The sequence below is a fragment of the Apostichopus japonicus genome, chromosome 11 (genome assembly GCF_037975245.1).
Source record: "Apostichopus japonicus isolate 1M-3 chromosome 11, ASM3797524v1, whole genome shotgun sequence".
Taxonomy (NCBI): Eukaryota; Metazoa; Echinodermata; class Holothuroidea; order Aspidochirotida; family Stichopodidae; genus Apostichopus; species Apostichopus japonicus.
In genome coordinates, this window is record NC_092571.1 from 19,422,672 (window position 1) to 19,444,938 (window position 22,267).

The following is a 22,267-nucleotide window of genomic DNA, read 5'->3' on the forward strand; positions in this document are numbered from 1 at the left end:
ATATATAGTGAACACGACTAGATGATGAATCATATACAGAAGACATACAACGATATAATCAAAAGGTCCAAGGGAGGATGCAACATGGAAATCTTCAGTTCAAAGTATTAAATTGACAAGACTGGCTCTCGGGCATTGAGATATAAGGTTGTTATATATCTAATCCCTATGACAGCTTGATACAGCAGTCTTATGCCATTCAAGATAGATCCATTGCGACCAAAAAAAAAGAAGCAAAAACTGTTGAAAGAATCACAAGGTGAAGGGCTAGTACGTTTGGGGGTTTTGTTGTTGTTGTAAACAAACCATAAGCGATGACTGTCATGAATATTAATTAACCTATTGACTATCAGATTGTCACTGATTGCCACGAGTATTTTCCGAAAATAAAAGGAAATTTACCTTATTAGCTCAAGAGGGGCTTGTTTGAATACGTTCGAACCAATAATATTTACGATAATAGATAATATACTTGACTTGAAGCCCAGTTGTTGCTTTGTTTACATTTACAGAAATATTCTTACACGGACGTTTATCATGGTAAAGATTTCCTTAAATTTGTTTGTGTCACCAGTTGGAAACATTATCATCATTGCATGTGTTGTCGCTATCATAATGAATATCTCTTGTAGAGTAATATATATGTAACGAATAATTTGATTTGGAACAGCACTGTTTGTAATTTTAGGTTGAACATCAATTTGCCTTTCTCTACATGACGTAATAAACTTATTTTGAGTAAAGGAAAGAAATAAAACAATATTAGCTGAGCAATATTCCTAATAGTATAATATTGTAATGAGACAACGACGACTTGATTCAAAATTGGATAATATTAAAACTGGATAACTAATTTAAAATTTGATAAAATTAAAATTTGATAACTATCCTTTATTTACCCATTTTGTTCTGATTACACGGCACTGACCAGGCACTGATAACGCCACTGATGTAAGTGTTACACAATTTAATTAGAATACGTTACTATCATTAATCACATGCAATTTAATATTTCAAACTGTAATAAGGTTAAGGTTAAGGTGGTAACACTTGGTAAAGCGCACATTACTGTTAAAACACTCAATGGCGCTGAACAACAATACAATTATTAAAACGATTTCTTAAATAAGTGAGTCTTCAAAGCAACTTTAAAAGTTCTGATGGTCTTCGAATTTCTTGTGTCGACGGGGAGAGCGTTCCAAAGTCTGGGGCCAGCGACGCTGAAAGAGCGGCCTGCGAAACATTTGCGGCGTGTAATGAGAAACATGTTTGCATACATAGGCGTAGGAGCGGATTTGGGGGGGGGGGGGCTGTCACGACTTGCCCGAAAGATATAACCACATCTTGAGAAGATTAACGAAAGTGCCAAGTGGCTAAAAGTGTCAAGTGTCTGAATAAGTGCTCTTGTTAATATACATATATTTGAGCAACATTTCTTTGTAAAAAGACTTTTCTATATTGGCCTATGTTTTGTGAAAGTGCAACGTGAACACTTGCACATTATATCGTATATTCGCGTGATTTTATACAAGTGCAACGTGTACACTTGCACATTATATCGTATATTCGCGTGATTTTATACATGATGGGTATTCATTCTCATAAAAACTTAATATAAGAAGAATTAGCCATGTTAGAAATGTATGCAATCGAGGGGGAAAGGGGGGGAGGGCAAATTAGTGCTTCAAGCAATGAATTCTTAACATGATTTAATACTTGCATTGATTTCAGAGTCAAAACATGTTTACATTCACTTTGAAAACATATAGAAGTTAAATAAGTGTTATCACTTCTTGACACTATGGTAGCGCACAGCATGACAACATGTTAGCCACTTAAACCATTTCAAACCATGATACCCCCCTCCCTGCCCCTAAAAGGAGGGAGATTTTTATTCGATATTTATGTGTTTTTGTTCATATCAAATAACTCTATGATATATAAGCTTAGGATAATTGTTGGGGGCTGCTCCTGTACTTTAAAATCTTGACTAAAATCATGTGTGAACTTGTTTCCGGTGAAAATACACTATCTGTGTGAATTACGTATATAAGATTATCATATTCACAATATTTAACTAAGTTAATAGACACAAACAAGAACAACACTACATAAACCAAAGACATAAACGCCCCAAACAAACAAAACGTTTTTATCCGACAGCAAAGTAACAACAACAACAACAACAATTTATTTTTAAAAATATGGCAGGAAACTAAACATAAAAAACGCCTTTTAATATAACAACATCTACATAACGAAGTTACCTCAAAACGTCATCTCAAGTGCCGACCTGAACATAACCCTATATCAACGGAAAGTACAAACCTACAAGGGCATGAAGCACGTTACGAAACTACTGTACAGTTTATCCTTGGAGTAGCTTAAAATTAAATTTATGCAAGTCTTCTCTTCCGACAGAATGACGGTTTAAATTCAAATCAGATTAAGTAAAAGAATAAAACACGGCTTGAGCTTTTCTGAGAATAAAATTGAGTGGTTTTTGTATTTGGAAATATGATCACGGGGACAATTTCGATTTGCGGTTAGTTTAGGAGTTTTCTTTTTTGCTTGGAAATCGGAAACAGTTGTTTTAACCCGCATTACCATGCAGTTTCCGATCCGTGTTTCGCATTTCGCTTCAATATTTTTTATCAAACAAATGCAAGAGATGTGTCATAATTTGTTGAATTATTTCGGAACCAGGTTAAATTAACAAACCTTAGCAATTGCAGTTTACCTGGAACAAAACGTCGATGTGTATTGACTTAGATAATTCTTAGAATAAGATGTACGACACGAATAGAAGACACTAATTCGTTCATAAGATACGTTCTAATCAGTTCAACTCAACTCAACTCAGTGTAAAAGGGTAGTTCCTATTTCTCGTAGGTGGAAATTATCAGACAATTAAGTTTCCACTTTAGCGAACATTTTCGGAGATCCAAACTTTATTTCACGGTATGTGCACGGAGGTTGGGTGAGAAGTAGGGGGAGGGGAAGGGGAAAGGGATCAGTGATCTGCTAAAATATATTCTGTTCATAGTACTAGTACTTATAAGGACCCTGGCGCACGCGTTTATAGGCTCGTGATGGTGTTTCTTATGAAGTCCATTTACAAAACTCTTACCATATACTTATGTGATTCTGGTTTGCTTGGGTCATCTTCCATGAATCAAAGAGTATTTAAGGAAGTGTAGATGGTGTTGCTATCACAACAAACCGCTCTGAAGAAGCTGCTTTCACCTGAAAGTGTGGTAATGATCTCGATTTAAATCTTAAGTATTTCATTATACCCTGAACTTCAGCAAGTTTCATATCATACACCTGTATTGTCATCGAGGGGATACCTTTGTAGTCAGCATTGTTAAAATGCTCCCATTTACCATTTTTTAAAATCATTTTGGGATTGAAGTGTAATGAAACTGAGCAGTCAATAGAGTCATTTCTGAAATGAGGTAGTCTTCTTTATTTGATGTTAATAGAGGGCGTTCGTGAAATTCACATACAAAGTAAAAAGAAATAATTCTCTCTGCTGGTTGTTTATTTACTCCCAATTTAATTAAAGTGGATCTTGTGATATCCGATGATTCAAAAATGTTTGGAATTTTAGTTATTATTTCGGAAGGTTCGTTTTGAGCCATATATGCACAGCGCTTCATTGTATTAATTTTTAACTGCACCAAATAGGCAAAACTATGTCAACAACATAGAGCTGAATTCAGTAATTAATAGTTAGTTTAGTTTTTTGTTTGCTTTATGTTTTTGTATGTTGTGCAATGGTAGAAATAAATAAACTACTAACTAAACTAAATAAGGTACTTCCAAGCGAGCCTCAACGATGATTCTTGATCTCAGGAGAGAGTTGCACGTTCATGCTCCCATTTTGCTTTATTTGCTGAATATTGTAGCTCGATCCATTGAATTAGCAAAAACAAAAAAATAGTACCTGCCAAACCAATTTTTTAATTTTAAATATATATGTGAGTATATATTAAATAAATATATATGTGGAGTGCTATAGCTCAGTGGTTTACGCCGGTGTCTTCCAATCATAATGTCCCCGGTTCGAGTCACTGCAATATTAATCTATGTCGTCCAGTTACAGAGTTGTTGACAATTCATAATCATGGACGTTAAATATGAATCTAAGAGACTGACTTCGGTCAGCTTGCGGCTTTGATAAGCCAATGAGGCTTCTTCGCGAGTTCCTGCTTGCAGGAGGATCTAAAATACATACATACATAGATTGTAATCCTTCCAGTATCTTGGCGGTTACACAAAGAATACCCAATAGTACAGATCAAAAGGACATTTAATAGCCTTATTACCAGACTGCATAAATTGACAGATTATTTTTACAACACATAGATTGCCCCAACTGATATACGCACAGTTGATTAGTTTGCGCATTCTGAGCGAAAGACATTGCGTCATAAAGTATGTACAAGACCGGCTTTATCGGCCATGATATCATTGTTCAAATGTTACTTGTAACATGCATTTACCCGATAATAAGGTTTCTATTTTAGTTGGTATCTTATTTGTTTTTTGCGAGATTTTAAGGGAGCAAGACCTTTTTTGGCGGATGTAAAGATATAGATCGTTTTTCAAACCACACAGGGTAACTCTTCACACTTTCTAATAGACGCGAGGATTGAGAGTAAAAATTAATTACAAGTTTCTTGAAACCAACCAGTTTGGCTTCCTGTGAGAGATTTGGATGGGGGGGGGGGGGGGGTATATGACCTTGATACATAGTTCACATGCAGGAAATATTTTATATGAAAAAAAAGTGTTTTTCTTATCTTATTTTTGACATTCATTTCTGCGTTCTATTCAATTTCTATTATACGGTGTTGTTACGTTTTATTCATTTGTTTTTGGTTAAACGCTTTAAATTTTGTGTTAATAACGATGAACAATAATTATAATGCATACCATATGACACATAGTGCATCTTTATTGAATGGTATTGAATACTAAGACCCCGTTCCCAAATGATATAAGTGAAAAAACAAGGAAGATTTTGAAATCAATGTTCTAATTTTGAGAACTAGGCAAGTGAAAACTTTTCTAAAGGAAATGTTTGTTTTTATAATTATACCATTACTTCTCAGATCGCCTTTCAACAACGTCCATCCTAATTTTGGAAGATGGTGTATCATTGTTTACATGACGTTCAACTGAAAGGAACATGGTTTCATCATGCATTTCACGCTGTGTATCTCATTTCTCAATACTATAAACAATGACACCATCGAAATCCATAAGTCGTATCAAAGTAATAATGATATTTAACACCTAGCTGAACACTTCGAAGGTATATAGAGCCGGGTATCATCATTGAATATGGCAAGTTTACTATTATCAACTCGTGAGGTGTTAGCATAATGAAAAGTTGCTGGTCGGACATACTTCTCTGCACTAAATTTTACCTGTGCACTCCCTATTTGGGAAGCAGGGAATGGGAGTGCATTTGATTATGCATATGTGACGTCACCCTAAACAGACTAACGAAGAAAGACCATAGATCTAAGAGTACCATTATCCTTTAAGGAAATGCTATAAAAACTTCACATTAAAAACTACTTCAAGTAAAGATAGTTTTGAAAATCATGATCCAGAAATAAAAAATTGTTTGATTGAAGTGTTTCTGCAGGTATCTGATATCGTTTGTTTTCTATATAATGCCTATGCAATGTATGTTACCGTTACGTTTTGGTTGATGTCTTTTTCAAGTGTTTAGAGATATTGTATATCAATCCTGGTTGACATTTTGGATATGCACTTCTGTAATTGAGAAATGCATATATCAATACTCTTCAGAAAGTTGGACAGAAGGACATCCTGCCACTTGACTCGACAAGAGAAATTTGAAGACATCTGAAATAAAAGCTTTCCAAGTTCATATCGCTAAGTGGCTGTCTCCTCTACGTTTCTTCTATGTTTTCAAGAATAAATATTCCGGATGTAATCTTGTTGAATTTTTCATAGCTTTTAAATGTACTGGCAAACACCTAGGAGGGGAGGATTTCCAGGCATCTATTCCCACCTTAAAATAATAATTCATCGTTTCCGTAAATAAATCATTTTACCTGATATGTTCCTGTCCTGAAGCAATCGTGCAACCATGGTATTGGCGACAAACTTTTAAAGTTTAAATTATACATTTGATTAAAATCGACGATACAATTTGACATAAAAATTTGTGTTAGAATCTGCATCCTGGACGCTCAGATTGAGTTTTCTCTCCCGTTTTTTAGGGGATGGGGGTTGTTCCATTTGCAGAATAATTGCCAATTCATGAATATTTATTAGAAATGTTTTTATTTTTCCTTTTGCATTCTTTGCATAATAACAATTCACCTGTAACACGCACGAGGGCACTCAACAACAGTCATATGTTAATTTCAACTCTTAAGATTAGTGTACAGGGGAAGAGGTGAAATAACGTTTAATTCCACTGCATGGTAACTTGAATTTAAATCCTTGTTCTACGGGTAATATAGATTCGATGTCTTTTCACAGAAAATCAACGATAAATCTGTCTTTCCGTCTACATAAACTTGTGTGCCAGAAAATGTATAAAAATTTGGTTACTACTACCAATGCACATTGGTAGTAGTAACCAAAAGTTTACATACAATCTTAATTGTGTGGAGTTACAGGAGGTCTCTGTTGAAAGAGACCTAGGTATCTACATTGACTCATCTCTGCAACCTTCTAAACATTGTCTTGCTAAAAGCTGCTAAAAGAGGTAATAGGGTTTTAGGTATGATAAAGAGGAACTTCAGTTTTCTGAAAGAGGACATCGTAGTTAGGCTTTATAAGCAGTTGGTTAGGCCTCATCTGGAGTATGCTGTGCAGGCTTGGAACCCTTATTTTGCTAAGGATAAGGAAGTACTTGAAAAGGTCCAGAGGAGGGCTACTAGGATGATTAGTTCCTTAAAGAGGGTTCCTTATTATAGGCGGTTACAACTGTTGAATCTCACCACACTGGAGCTTAAGAGGTTACGTGGGGACTTGATCCAGGTTTTCAAGATTGTGTATGGTTTCGACAATTTATCCTTTACCGACTTTTTCATGTTTGCTAACAGTGGTTGTACTAGAGGCCATTGTCTTAAACTCCAAATGTCGCATAGTAGGATTAATATTCGGCATAACTTTTTTCTAATAGGGTTGTGAATGAGTGGAATGGTTTGCCTGAGAAAGTTGTACTTGCAAGTAGTGTCAATGGGTTTAAGAATGCTTTAAGCATTGTAATCGGGTCTGAGTGTTTGTGTCTTCAGTTTTTTTCCTCTCTCTATAGGGTCCTTGATGGGGACTTAAATGTTCCTCCTGATCCTTTTTTCTACTAAACTAAACTAACTAACGTACGGAACTCTCCAACGAGGACACGTCGTTTGAACGCCTTGTTGTATCGAGGTCTAAAAGGAACGCAAAAAAGAACCCATAATGAACATTCTTACCAGTGAAATGTAACATATTTGTTTCTCCAACATGAGTGATAGCAAACATGATGAGGTCAATAACTGACCTTTTGAATTAATATATTATATAAAATAACCGTTTACAGCGTAACATTAGGGGTGGTGAAATCAAGATACTGATATTTATAGTTTTATTTGCTTTATTTATACTTATTTATATTATCAAAATGTTTTGTAACTGTTGACATATCCTATACAGGCCATGTTTCAATCTAATGTTTAACCTTGGTCTGGGTGTGGTTCCCACTATATAGGAGTTGTAGGTATACATAACCTGAAGCGTCCACAATTATAGTTGAAGTTCTTTTCAAATGTTTAAGAAAAACGAAACATTTTTTCTTATTTGTGTGTGTGTGTGTGTGTGTGCGTTTGTTTTGTATTCTGACCGAGGACTTGAACAAAGAATTTCAGGTCCTCGGCTGTGATTTCTAAAGAATCACCACATCCTCGGAAGAATTCTATTGTATGGGGTATTGTTAAGGTTAGGGTACGTGGATTTGAACAATGGAAAATACAATGGGGTCCTCGGTCTGAATGTAATACAAACATGCGTGTGTGTCTATGACATATTCTTCGTCTCAATGCTACTTTCGGCTAAGGCCAATATATTTCAAGCGAACGGAACTCAAATACAGTATGCCGAAATAAAAGCAAGAATTAAAACATTAAATTCCTTTCTTATACGTGAATGAACTTATCTCTGAAACTCTAAAACGTTTTAACAAAGGTTTTGGTATGTTCAAAAAAAGGTATGAACGATTCTTTCTATGCGTTTAATAAAATCTACAGAGTATATTTTGTAGTGGCGTGTAGTGATTAATAGACTTAATATTAAGCCATTATATTAATAATTTTGCCTGAATGGTTATAAAATAGCGTTCGTATCATAAAGAGTGGATTGATGTGAATCTTAAGAGATAAAATTAATGAAAAACTAGCCAGTGGTTTTAAAGTTTTAATTGAAATGCTCCAATTTATGACGAACACCTACACCAGAGTAACCAATGATCATAATGATCAATATTTCCATAGTTATTTTATGTTTTATTTACACCCACACTTCACATCATTAATAACTCCACTAATCTTGCATATGGCTTCATCCTTCTCACTAGTATTCTGTTTCGCCAGCCTAACTAACGATGTGTTTATCGTATTTAAGTACATATCGACTGTATAATGTATTTACACCCACACTTCACGTTATTAGCAATTTCAGTAATCTTGCATATGGCTTCATCCTTCTCACTATTACTCTGTTTCGCCAGCCTAACTAAATATGTGTTTAGCGTATTTAAGTATATATCGACTGTATAATGACACCCACACTTCACGTCATTAATAATTTCAGTAATCTTGCATATGGCTTCATCCTTCTTACTATTTATTCTGCATAATTCTGCAAAATGTAAAAGCCAACTTTGCTCATTCTTTTGCCTCTAGAGGATGGAAATCCTCTGACTGTGTTTAATTATTCTCCACCGGCTGAATGAGATTTAGGTAGGCTTCGGTTATGCTTTTTTACATTTAACTTTAACCTCTTCCATTTATGATAATGCCATTGAAAATATCTTTAATTCCTTTTCTGAAAGAGTTGGAATAATATATTAAATATAATAATAATAAAAGAAAATGCAAATTCTCAGTGAATCGATTACTTTAAACCAAATACATTACTTACATCGCAGACCATTCAAGGTCAAGCCACAGTAATTCGTTGCAGAATATTCGTTTTCAAATATGAGAACTCAATCTTTCTTTTCTGTTGTATTTATAAGCTGTTCTGCCTCCGGTCCTGGCGCCAAAGTGGTACTAGATTTTTGACCAGAAAGTGATGTACCTAATATGCTAACTTTTGTTTAGAGTAGCAAACACGTGTCGTGTTCTACGAATATGTAAGTGAAAAACAGTTTGCTGGACGTGTTTTCAGCTCTGTATTTACAATACTACATACTAAAGGGCCGAGGATCCTCCACAAATTAAGGCTGAAAATTGAGCACAGGCCATCCTGTGGCGAAATTTGCGTTTCTTTGCTAAATCGATCTAGCCTATCGCGCCTAACTTAGGCTTAGGCCTAAGCTATGCCAGTAACTTGCCATTTTCTGTCGCGAAGCATTCTCTCTTCTTCGTCATTAACTGAACCAGACAAACCATAATCTTCGCGTGTATCTGGCTCAAACATGATGCTGTGGCAGAGAGGATGAAGGCGGTGGCATTTGAAGCAACGAAGGTTCCGGGTTCGATTCCCGGCCAGGTCATAGTATATGGTTGGTTTTACATCCAACAGGAAACTACAGTTTTCCCATCTGAGATGACTTTCTACATTAAAAAGATTCCAAAGTTGAGTTAAAATGTTGAATTGGAAGCCACCCGACGTGTAAGTTATAATCCATAAGTCCTTGCGGATTTCTCCCACATTTGTGGTCGCTTAAGCGTCGTTAAAATAACTGCTTATTGTTATCGTCATCGCCATCGCCATCGTTATTGTGTTATTATCGTTATCGCTAACGCTATCGTTATTGTTATTGTTATTGTTATTGTAATCGTCATCGTCATCGTTATCTTTATAGTTGGAGAGGTCTACAATTTCCAAGTAAGCGCCGCCTACATGCGTGCCGTCAACAAAATCAACAAGAAACACCTAATCAAGTTTAAAATAATTTTTAACTCCAGTCTCTATATCTTTCAATTTTTGCTTTTTCCTTAGTGGCTTGACCGCATCGCTTTTGTCAAGTTTCTTCCACTTTTGTAAAATATTCAATCGTAAACTTTGAAATGCTTGCTTCCTTCTATACATTTATTAACTTATTCTTTATTATTTCTATTACGGGTGTGGAAGTAAATATCCAGTTTGGATTAAGACATTACCAAGGAGTTGACAGTATAAGAATCGTGGCGCTAGACTCAAATATAACGAAACCCACTTTCATCGACTGACAGGCAAGAATGGACAGTGAGTCATTGGCGTTGGAAGACCGGATTTCTGTTGTTAAGTCATGATTATTAAATACTCTCATATCTCATCTTAAGCATTTTGGAAGGGAAAGGTGATGAAAGTGTGCAGTTTATATATGGACATTAATGACAAAATGTCTCGGTTTCTTTCCAGGTCATTTGTGGTCAAAAGAATGCGTCTTTGAAATTCACAAAAGATGCTCCCCCTCTATCAAACTTTTGCCAATGTGCCCAAACATGATTACAGCAGGGAGTTGTTATGGAGAAACACCCTGATTAAAGTGTATCGATTTGTACTGTTAGCAATTCTTCTTTTTTAAGTATATAGTATCGATAGAAGGCGTAATAGAAAATAAGTTGCATGCATGATAACTGATGGCATATATATGGGAAAAAAATCATGTTAACACATCCAATTGTTTCTTACTCGTACAAACTCTGTTGCATGTTTACGTTACAAATAGATTCAATTGATACCTGTGAGTTTAACAGCGTTGGTGCTCTAGTTTCTGATACTGTTATCACACGGGAGGCCTCTATACTAACCTCACAGTAATGATATTTTGTAGATCATTTACTGAATTAAAAAAACATCTTGCTTGCTCTAGAGCAGGTATCTTTACAATGTTTGTTGTGCCCATTTTGTGTACTTTGCTCCTGTAGCGCTTCTGAGCAGTTTTGTTTTAACTGGATAAAAGCGCTTTAAAAATTCTTATATTATTATTATTATTATTATTATTATACTTGGTCCATGTGTTAACTAACCTCATAATGATATTTTGTAGATCATTTACTGAATTCAAAACACATCTTGCTTGCTCTAGAGACAGGAATCACGGTTTTGGGTATATCCCAGCAAGCAGAAAACGTTTTCATAACATTTTTAAAGGAGCCTCTAAAACATGTTTTTTATAACGTTAAACAGGCGCGTATCCAGGGGGACGTTGGGGGCGCGCGCCCCCCGGGTAAGAAAAGGAGGAGAGAAAAAAAAAGAGAAGAGAAAAGGGAGAGAAGAGGGAAAAAAGAGGAGAGAGGAAGGAAAGGACAAAAAGAGAAGAAAGAGAGAAAAAGGAGAAAAGGAGGGAGTAGAAGAAAAACGCCAAGACACCGGGAATAGAACGAGGAACAGTGACATCATTACAACGCTGCTCCCTTTTATATACACAGGGTAGCCAGTGACGGATGGAGGATTTCGGAAGGGACGTGCGCCTCACCCTACCCCTTACACCGACAACTCCATTTTTGATGTTTCCATTTTTCCTCTCTCACTATTGTATCTATGTAAACTATAGTGGTCTATCATAACGCGTTTGTGTGTATGAACGCCTTAAACAATTGTACAATGAAACCAACTGTGGCTGGTCTCGAACTCGACCGAGTCGTCGGGGAACATGACGCATTTCGGGAAGGGCGACCGCCCCCCCCCCCCGAGCATATATTTTTTTTATGATATCGCTAATGATTTTAAACTAGAAATTGCTTAGATGCAACTAACAAGGCCTGGGAAGTGTCATTTCCAGCGATCTTGGAGGCATTTTCGGCCAAATGTTCTTGTACGCTTCGCGCCAACCCCTTGAACCATAGTCCTGGGTAGTGCCATTTCCAGCCATCTGGGAGGCATTTCGGCCAAAATTTTCTTGAACGCTTCGCGCCAACTCATGGTGGCGCTACGCTTAGATAGTTTGCCTACAGGCTTCGCCCCTCCCATGGCAAATTCCTCGCTACGCGCCTGTTCGAATTTGTAGAGTAAACAGCAGATATCACATCATATCAGTGAGCATAAAAATGGCGTTCCAGGATGAACAGCCTCAAAAGTGTCTATGTCTGTAGTCAAAGGCGTAGGAGCCCAATTTGATTTGGGGGAGCTGTAACGACTTGCCCGAAACATGTAACCAAATTTTTCGCGCGCTCCGCGCACGTTCAAGATGTTTATTGTCAATATAATATAATGATCACTTATTACATCGCATGACATCGTGTGCCGTGTACAGTCCGTGAAAGCTGCGCAGTATACCGCGAGATGCTCATGTAAACAACGAAATATCTTATGTAGATGGAGAAAAAGCATAGGCCTAGAGGTCTAATTATGTCAAAACTCTCTTTTACATTAGTAATGGCGGATTAGTCGGCCAAGCTTAGAATTTATTTTAATTACCAAGGAGATAATTTTTGAACTATTCATTTCCTTTAGCTACATCATTGCAATTTATTTTTCTTTCAGTAGGTGTCCGAAACATTCTCAGCATACTGCCCGAAATTTCAGAAAAAAATATTTGGTTGGGGGTTGCAGCCCCCGCCCCCCTCCTCCTACGCCTATGTGTGTAGTGTTCGGTTTCGGAAAAATCTGGTATTTTTTTCATTTCCTTCAACGAAGTTTTATAATAGCCGTTATAAGAGGTTTTAATATTTGTACACCAATAAATTAACTGTGTCTGAACTTTCGAAAATTTCCTGACCAACATTCTTCATCATACTTCCCTCCTTTCGTGCAATTTTGACCGGTCTGTTAGGGGTTGAAGGAGGTTTATCTATATTGGTAGTCCATAGATGACATTTTTTTGCAACATTATGGGTATGTTTTGAATTGAGTTTATTCACGAGAAATGTGAATTTTCAAATTCTGAACAAATAATGGGCTTAAAACCTTCAAAAGTGGGGCTGTCGGGTATACAAAAGCAATGATCCACACGACATGCGATGAGGTCGAACATGATGTGTGACTGGTGACAATCTTGAAAAAGGTTATGGATGGGAAAAAAACTATTGGGAAATACTAGGTTCTCAGGCAAAAGTGTACATCTGGTTGGTCATTTTTAAGCCCGAGAAGTGCCATTTCCGGTGATCTGGGGGGTTTCAAAACCAGAAATTTTCTTGTACGCTGCGCGCCAACCGATGGTGGCGCTCCGCTTAGATAGTAATTCGCGCCCCCGGGTTAGAAAATCCTGGATACGCCCCTGTTAAATGTGGTGTTATAAAAACGTCGGCATAACGTTTTTATGAGATATTAATGTTATATTATTGTATTAATAATTGAACGAAAAAATGTTTTGAAATAAAAGCCTGAAAACGTTTTCGTGACATATTTATTACACCACAAATAACGTTATCAAACCGAAAGAAGAAACGTTTCAATAATAAAAACGTTTTTGTGTTTGCTAGATTATTTGGTAGACTAATAACAGGTGTACTTATATGCCAGGTGTGTAGCTACACTTTATATTGGTTGTTATGGTTTTATGCATCCGTTTGAGCGAATATTATAGTACGTAACAAGTCCTAGCTCCCAACATTAATTTAACTGTATCACGCGTTACAGAGGTTCTACGAAAGGTTGGATATTGCGTTCATGTCTAGACTATCAACTTTATTTAAACAGACTAGCATGTAGAAGATTAAAAATGTTTCATTTCGATTCAAATCTCTCAGCTAATTGTCTTTGTTTGTTGATAATTGTCTTTTACCAATGCAGAACTGTACTAGATAATTGGTTACGTCACCATGACGCGTATTAAGCAATCTGCATTGGAAAATTATTATCCTCTTTGAATAGAGTGTTACGTCTTTCAAGTTTGAATAAACAACCACCTTCATCAACTTACCGGACGAGATGTTTCCGATGAACATTTAACTAACCCAAAACAGGTCAGAAAAATTAACTCTTTTGGAGATATGTTTTAAATGCTGCTACGTATTCGACACACGAAGAATTGAGCAAGTTTTACCTAGCCACAATTATGCTTCTTCATTAATGCATTAATTCGCCCGTTCGTCCGTTCGTACGTTCGTCCGTTCGTACGTTCGTCCGTTATAACACCACATTTAACGTTATAAAAACATATTTTAGAGGCTCTTTTAAAAATGTTATGATAACGTTTTGTGTTTGCTGGGTTCGTCCGTTTGTCCGTTCGTCCGTCCGTCCGTCCGTCCGTTCGCCTGTTCGTCTGCATGACAGTATTGTTAACTGCGTTGGAAACAGTTCAGACATGACGTCACAAACAATACCAGATGCTCATTTTAAAGGCAAAGCACTAACTGCATCAACTTTAAACAGGACAATAAAATAATCGTTTCGTGTTGTCTCTAAGTGTGCATACCGTGTCGTTACCGACAATTTTATTGAGTTTTGGTGTCAAATGACCGTGATCGGTGTTTATAAACATTATAACAACAATTCGTATATACACGTTTGCTTAGGTAATAGAACATTTTACCAAAGAAAACATTTTGCATTAGGTTATCACTTCCTCCCTTCCCATTCCGAGCCCCTACCCCTCCCCCCTACCCCCCCCCACTCCTGTGCACCATTGATCAATGATTAGCATAGTCATCAGTTCGGATGTTATTGTAAATTTACAGCCAAACACACAGGCAAGCATATAGCCAACACTATATCTGTTCATATCCACTTGTTACATGCGAGTGTTAGCTCATTGTTTAACGCTCATTGCACGTTATTTCTAATAGACTCATCTACTGACGATACTGCTATACACCGAGAACAATATTTCCTATAGGTTGCTTAGCAACCCAGGTTTTCTCACAAAAGTGACTATGCTCTCCTATTGGTTGTGGCTACTCATTGCAGTCGCTGTTATGCATAGCGGAGGTGTAATTAAATTCAGTGATCGTGTTCCGAGGGTACAGGCCGATTAGTACTGGATAAATACGCACATTCCATATACAGTACAATGAAATGGACGCCATAGCAGACCGCTATCCTATAGTAACCGTAGGCTTACGTGGCTCTGTTGACAGCTTGAGAGATGTAAGTAATAATACAGCAAATTTATTCCATGTGATGTTAAGGAAATGTAATGGGAGATTGCAGGTATTTAGAAAGATCTAACAAGGTAGATAAAAGACCGGATGTGTTGTGATGTCTTTTACGAATATAGACATATGGCAGATGATGAAAGTATGTCGAGACACACCGGACTTGCCTAAGAGTGATTAGGAATTATTCCCAATGCTCGGTCATCGTTTCTCGAAAGGTCGACTTGAATATTATAATGCTAGCCTAAGTCTACAGGTGGATAAATTCGTTTATAATGAATGAAGGCCGTTGTTGATAAATAACTGAACAAGTAATGCATAAGGAATACTTGATGTAACTATTGTATAACATGCATGTTAACTTAAAACATTGTGATTATCTCAAACCAGATTTGATTCGTTAATCGTGTTACTCAATATCCGAATAGATATATCTGAATAGCATAGGGCAAGGTCTATAGCTAGGCTATACATGCAGTTTCCACAAATGCCACAATGTTGTCGACTTCCGTAGATTACTAACTTAGTATAATATGATGATGATGTGATCTTACCGACTGCAATTCTACACAGTGCAACTAAACGAGCCTAACCGTGATACTATTTCACTATAATCTGAAGAAAGAGAGGGGAGGGGGCGCAGGCCTAATTGGCAAAATGATTTTCTTAATGTAATACGGAGAGGGTTATATACTCATCTATGAACCACTGTCTCAATGCAGTGAGGGTTTATTTCATTTCCATTTAGTGTCCCCCACCTCTTTTGTTATGGAAAATTACCTTTGTTTTCAAGAAATATCACCTGTCCAGAATTCTGTCCTGAAATACCAGCAGAGTTGTATTCATTGTTAGCTACTGTCCAAACGATACATGTATTTACTTCATACCAGTCAAGTCTCATTCTTTGAAGAGATCTGCGAAACTCCCCTTCATGCTAAGCATACTGTCCTGCAAGTGTCGACACATGTCTGTGTAGGCGTTGTAATGTACTGTACCAAGCAGTGGCGTAGCTACGGGGGGGGGGGGGGAGGGGGGCATGGTGGGCGACAGCCCCCCTTTGAAAGCTTGTCGCCCCCCAGTTGCCCCCCACTGGGATTTTGGGTGTTGAAAATAAATTACATGTGCGAAAAATATATCATTGGTCTGAGTGGTCTCGAATCTCCATGATGACCACTCATGAACGACCCTTCGACCGTGGACAGGCAGTAGGCTATAGTTGCTGAAAAAACCTGACGTGACATACAGTAGCCCATAGGTCGAGAAGACATCTACAGTAGTCGCACTGTACTGAAAACGCATGTTAACGACGGTCGAATTACATAATTCCTGCTCTAATAAATACAGGTGCGTAGCCAGGGGGGCGAAGGGGGAGACCGCTCCTCTCCCCCCCCCCCCCCCCGTGAGCATATTTCCAGCGATCTGGGAGACATTTTCGGCCAAAATTTTCTGCTTAGATAGTTTCCAATGCCAAGTCTACGGCTTTGATAATTTGCCTACAGGTTCGCCCTCCCTTCGAAAATCCCTCTCTATACGCGCCTGAATAAATACTAATACAAACAGCCAACCAGGATCATGTAACCAGTGCACATTAACTGATCAAACAAGCTAGTGAGCTATACTATACCCTTATAGAAAGGTGGTTTCCAGGTACTGGAATGCCAAAGAAGATGTTAAAAGGTAAAAAAAGGCTGACATCATACAGGTTTCTCACATCATTGCTCGCTTCATTGCCTCGATAAGTTTCTGTTACAATTTCAATCGGGTTTCCACTTCTGGAATGTGTCCTGATGCTCTTAAAACCGCTGAAAAAACAAATTTGCAAGACAATACTATCGCTGAGAACTACCGGCCAATCAGTCTATCACCCTAATAAATTTTCAGACGCAATCTTTGATGTCAGTTTTACATATAGTTTGGTCATTTCAGTATGTTACTTGCCTGAAAGCCCAGTCAATCTTTCCTTATTTTCCACGCGCAATTTGCAGATTCGTCGAAAAATGTCAATGCCGGTGTCAAACTCACAAAAGATATGTCATGGTATTTCAAAGTAACTTACCAAACTGTTTTTTCTTTCTATTTCACTAAACTATTTGATGACCATATCAAGACATGGGATCTCAAAATAAAGGATGTTGAGAAAACTTTACAGCAGCTTACAAGGCCTGGGAAGTGTCATTTCCAAGGATCTAGGAGGCCTTTTTAGCTAAAAATTTTGGGTACGCTGCGCGCCAACACATGGTGGCGCTCCGCTTAGATAGTAACAAGACGCCCTCCCAGGAAATGGTCTAGCCCCCCCAGCGCCCCCCCCACTGAAAAAATCCTGGTTATGCTACTGGTACCAAGTGTCAAGTACATACAGCACATACGTGTCAGTCTGGAAGACGTGAAATATGACAATTGAGTTTGTCAAATTGGCTGTATTTAAGTATGAATTCGAGATTATTTCCTATGTTTTACAAAGGCATTGCTTTGCACGAGGTAACAAAATGATGCTGAAGTTACCCTTCGTTCCCTTTACAAATCAGCTTCCGTATAGATGTATACCTAGTTGGGTCGTTAGTTTTATATCTCTTGGACTGTACAGTTATCTGTCATTTTGCTCATTAACGCAATGATTATATGTCAATGTTACCTTCTTTCAGAGGTTTGAGTTTTATACAAACTTATGCAAAAAAACAACAAAACAACACAGAAGTCCATGTAGGCTACAATTATAGAAAACTCCAGGATTAGAAGCATAGGTACCTTGTGTGAGTTTAATGCATTGAGAAATGAAAATGAGAATGAAAAGAATAATTATCCATTGTAAACCCCAGTCTTCTATCACTAGGACTGTAATCATGCAAGAATGTCTGTGTTACGTCAAGTGAACTCTTCACGTGGTTAAAATGCACTTAAAAAACTGAAAAGAGAACAGATATGACTAAAGCAGAGTAATTGACATCTGCTGTTATAGTTTATTAGTTCAAATCTGGCCGCTATATAGCAGCCAGCTGTGCAAATTCCAATGCCATTAAACATATCACTTAAGGTTTCGCACTGACAAATCGTATACCCACAGGTGTTTTGGAATCTTACCATTAGAATGCAACTAGTATAATATATTAAACATCTTGCTGGTAGTGTATCCCTATGTGATAGTGTTCATCATTATACAAGTACGAACCGATGGTAAGCTCTCACTGTGTATATGATGAACACTATCAATGTGTATTGCAGTCTATAGCCTATACGTAGAGTGCAGTAGCTTTTATATATAACAGAACTTTATCGTGGTATCTACAAGATTTTTAATGAGTGGCAAGAAGGTATTACGTTTAGGAAAATTAGAGGAGTACATTTGGAGATTGAGACCTGATTGAACCACAAATTCAACAGTTCTGGAAGTAGAAAGGGAGGCCACTCAGAAGCAGGAATTGATCTTGATGGCTTAAACTAGATGAGTAAGTCGAGTGCATTTAAAAGGTAAAATTCTACAACTCAGTCCACCTGCCCGCAGCAAATATTGCCGCGTTTTAACATAAAAGCATGATATATACTTGTAACCACTTGATGTATTTCCCGGTGCCCCTCAATTTGTGCACACAAAGTTGGGTGGTGTCTTGCTTGGCTCGATTTTATTAAATGTAGTTAAATTATTCATAGAAATTTATTTATACATTAGGCGTTTTGTACGTTATAAACCCTAATAAAGTTGTATCAGCAAAAACATTATACCTCCTATCTGATAGATATAGCTAAAATTAAACCTGCCTCTGGGATAATTCTACCAGTCATAGTTTCCGGCATTTGTAACATAACCTGTGAATCATCATAATATGCATAATTAGCACAATTTCATTATCCCAATAAGCGTTTAGTATTGAATGAATCAGGTTTCCATAATAGTATTACATGGTTTAAGAAGACTAGAGTACAGGGAGAAACCTGACAAGACATTGTATATATTTACAAGTTCAATTAAAGGGTAATGTACCTTCGACGGCAAATCGTTGAGAGCAGATAGTTATGTTTAAGCACCTTTCAAGGGGGGGGGGGGGGGGAACCTGACAAGACTTTGGAGTTATTAACAAGGTTCAAATGACTTAGGACAAATGGTTATGTTTACATAGGGCCCTAGGGTGAGTTGTAGCGCCACCCGTGTAGGTCTTCGCTTAAAATTATATATATGGTACTTTGGCTAGTCCTTAGTTGAAGATTATCCCATAGACGAAAAGATGGCCATCCTTCGTTAAATAGATACCCATTCGTCCAAGTGATAAGAAATGGAAGGAAACGGAATGGTTGCCATGGTTGACGAATTAATTCATAGATTGAGATGGATATATTTTACTGTCCATGGTTTCCATGATTGACAGATTTATTCATGTTTTTTAATATGTTATGTCCACACACATTTCATCAGTTCTATCAAACAAGGGGGCTCAAAGCTACACTTTTACCGCTTATATATATATATATATATATATATATATATATATATATATATATATATATAATAATACACTAATTTGTATGCTAGTGTCTTTTTTATTTAGATATTCCTTTTTCTATTATTGCAAATTAAGAAGTTTATATGTAAGAAACAGCATTAACCAAGGACGCAATGGTGGAGGCAAAATGTTTCAAAAAGTTGTTTTATAACCCACAAATTAGGTAAAAACATTCATGTCCTATGCATAACAAATGCTTTACTTCCCAGCTAAATAAAGATATGCAATGAACTATCCAAGGAAAATTCACTGTTCATATTTAGTGTTAAAATGTAGATATTGATATTTTGTACTATACTGTATATATACAGATATATATAGAGATATATATAGGTATATATATAGTCACACAGTGGCATTACTGGCGAAAACATTGCTACATGTAATGTACTCCGTTCGTCTGTCAGTTGTTGGGGGTACACCAGAGGTGATGCAGTGAATCGCTTTACTTATTCTAAGCAGAGAGAAAGAGGAAAAGAATTATTCATACACACATTTACCACATTAATTTTCATGAGAACTGTCATACACAGTACAGGCCTTCTTGAATACAGCTTATATAATAGCCGTCGGGAATTTAAGAAAACGTACAAGGTAAATGATAAAATAAATCATTCGTCTTGTAATAATTCTGCGCATTTCTTAAAGTTCAAACAGAAAAGCAGAACTTCAATCTAAATAGATAGGAAAGAATTGACATTCATCTAAAAAAAATTCTCACAGTATGATGTTTTCAATGGGGTTTGTGTGTGCATTGCGTTGATTAAGCTATGGTCTAAAAAGAAATGGCAATATTTATCCGTCAAATATCTATTTGAGTTGAAAGGAACAGTAAATGGGAAATATTCCTATGAGCATTACTTAGTTGACGAATCAAAACGGTGTAAAAATACCAGTGTAAAATTTATCACCAAAAAACTCAAACAAACAATGCCCCAAAACAATCTTGAACTTGTATGAAGAAAATGTTTGTATTGATTACCTCTGAATCCCTAAGATACTAAGGAGTCTTCATTAAGTTTGTTAGTTTTGTAATACAGGGTACTTTGCTCGTTCAAGAGAAGAGAGAACTATTTTGTTATGCAGACGAAATAAGAATCGGTATATTACATCCTGGACCACCGTACTGTATCTGTGGTTTTTGCTCCCTTGAAGGTAACACCCAATTCTCTGTTTCAATGAGCTGCAAATAACCAAAGACCGCAAGGTGTTAGAATTACGTTGGCTTATGACACCTACAGTAATCCTTCACTGTCATACAGCCTGGTGATGAAAATGAACCGCAAAGATAAACAAGAGAGACCAAAATATCATGCATGAAAACGTTAAAATTGCCTTGAAAATGCTAAGATCTTTTTCTACAATTTTGCAGCCATTCATCATTTTGCTGCAAAATGTTTTAATGTTTCATTTTATCACAATTTTTTGGGTAATTATTTGATCATGTTGCAGCACAATGTGGCATTCCTCACTTACAGTATTAGAATTTTGTTACAGTTTGTTTAATATAGGATATTAACTGGACAATTTTAAATCATTTTGTTGAAAACAGCTACTATATTTACAAAAAGGTGAACACTCCGATGGCACCTTAACATTTCCACATACTCATGGGATCCATTAAGTTTGGTAACCAGTAGTACAATGAATAATTTGGTTGTATTTTGGGTCAGATTGTTACTACTCTTGTAAAAGCCGCGTGCTATTATTTTAAGCCAAAGCACGTTGTTAGGTTACTCTTCTCACGTATTGTTAGACTTCTTTGTTAGCTTACGTTCCTTCCCCTGTGAGCTATTCTCCCTTTTTTTAATTGTTAGACATTATTTACAATTGTTATTTTCCTTAAATCTGGGTTCAGCAATGTCTTCACGCAGTAAATGCAAGGGTCTCAATTGTTCACTATTCTGTCCCGGTATAGCATGGTAAGGCCACAATTATGTCCAAAATGCCGGGCTAGAAGGGATCTTTGCCTGGTGTGTGTTCATCCAGTGTTAGCCTAGTCAGTGGCAAGAGCATAGGGAAAGAGAGATGGGCCATTCTCTGGAAAATGAAACTGGCATGAAAAAACTAAAGTGTTCATCAGGACCAAATGTTAAACTTTTTGTTTTAGGGGGATACCTCAAGTTTTCTGTTTCATATTTTTTTCATTAAAATTACAACCACTATAAAACTTACTAATTTGCATAAATTTGCATTATTGTAAGTTTTAGCCAAAATTTGTAGTTTTTAACTGTTTGTTTTTTCTACATGAGTATCTAGAAACAATATTTCAGTTATCAACTATCACATGGAGGCAGTTATACATGGGTTCATTTATTTCATTCCTAAAGCGGAGGTTCCTGATCTTCAATTCTTTGTTAATAATGGGTGCTAATTAGCATAATTTTGCTGTCACACACGTGACCAAAATAACGCAAAAGTTTTCATAAAAAAGTAACTGATGTGCCTAATGATGTCCACACTTGATATGCAACCGTTCTTAGTACAGACTGTTAGTTCTGCAAAATATCCAGTCAAATAATTATTCCTACGATTACTTAATAGTCTCTAATT

At 36.8% G+C, this 22,267-nt stretch overlaps 1 protein-coding gene across 7 annotated transcripts in view; it reads left to right on the forward strand.

Moving 5' to 3' along the window:
* The window catches only part of LOC139976170 (uncharacterized), a 74,926-nt gene that overhangs the window by 35,795 nt on the left and 16,864 nt on the right, over positions 1-22,267 (forward strand). The window contains exon 1 of one of the 7 annotated variants that reach the window (XM_071984659.1): positions 14,941-15,213. The exons of 4 other annotated variants lie outside the window; for them this stretch is intronic. Coding sequence is in view for 1 of the 3 variants with exons in the window: in XM_071984656.1 (XP_071840757.1) it covers positions 18,661-18,664 (4 nt within the window). In the remaining 2 variants the exon portion in view is untranslated. Of the gene's footprint in view, positions 1-14,940; positions 15,214-18,343; positions 18,687-22,267 lie in introns of those variants that run through there. 2 more of the 7 variants (XM_071984656.1, XM_071984661.1) reach the window with 2 other exon arrangements.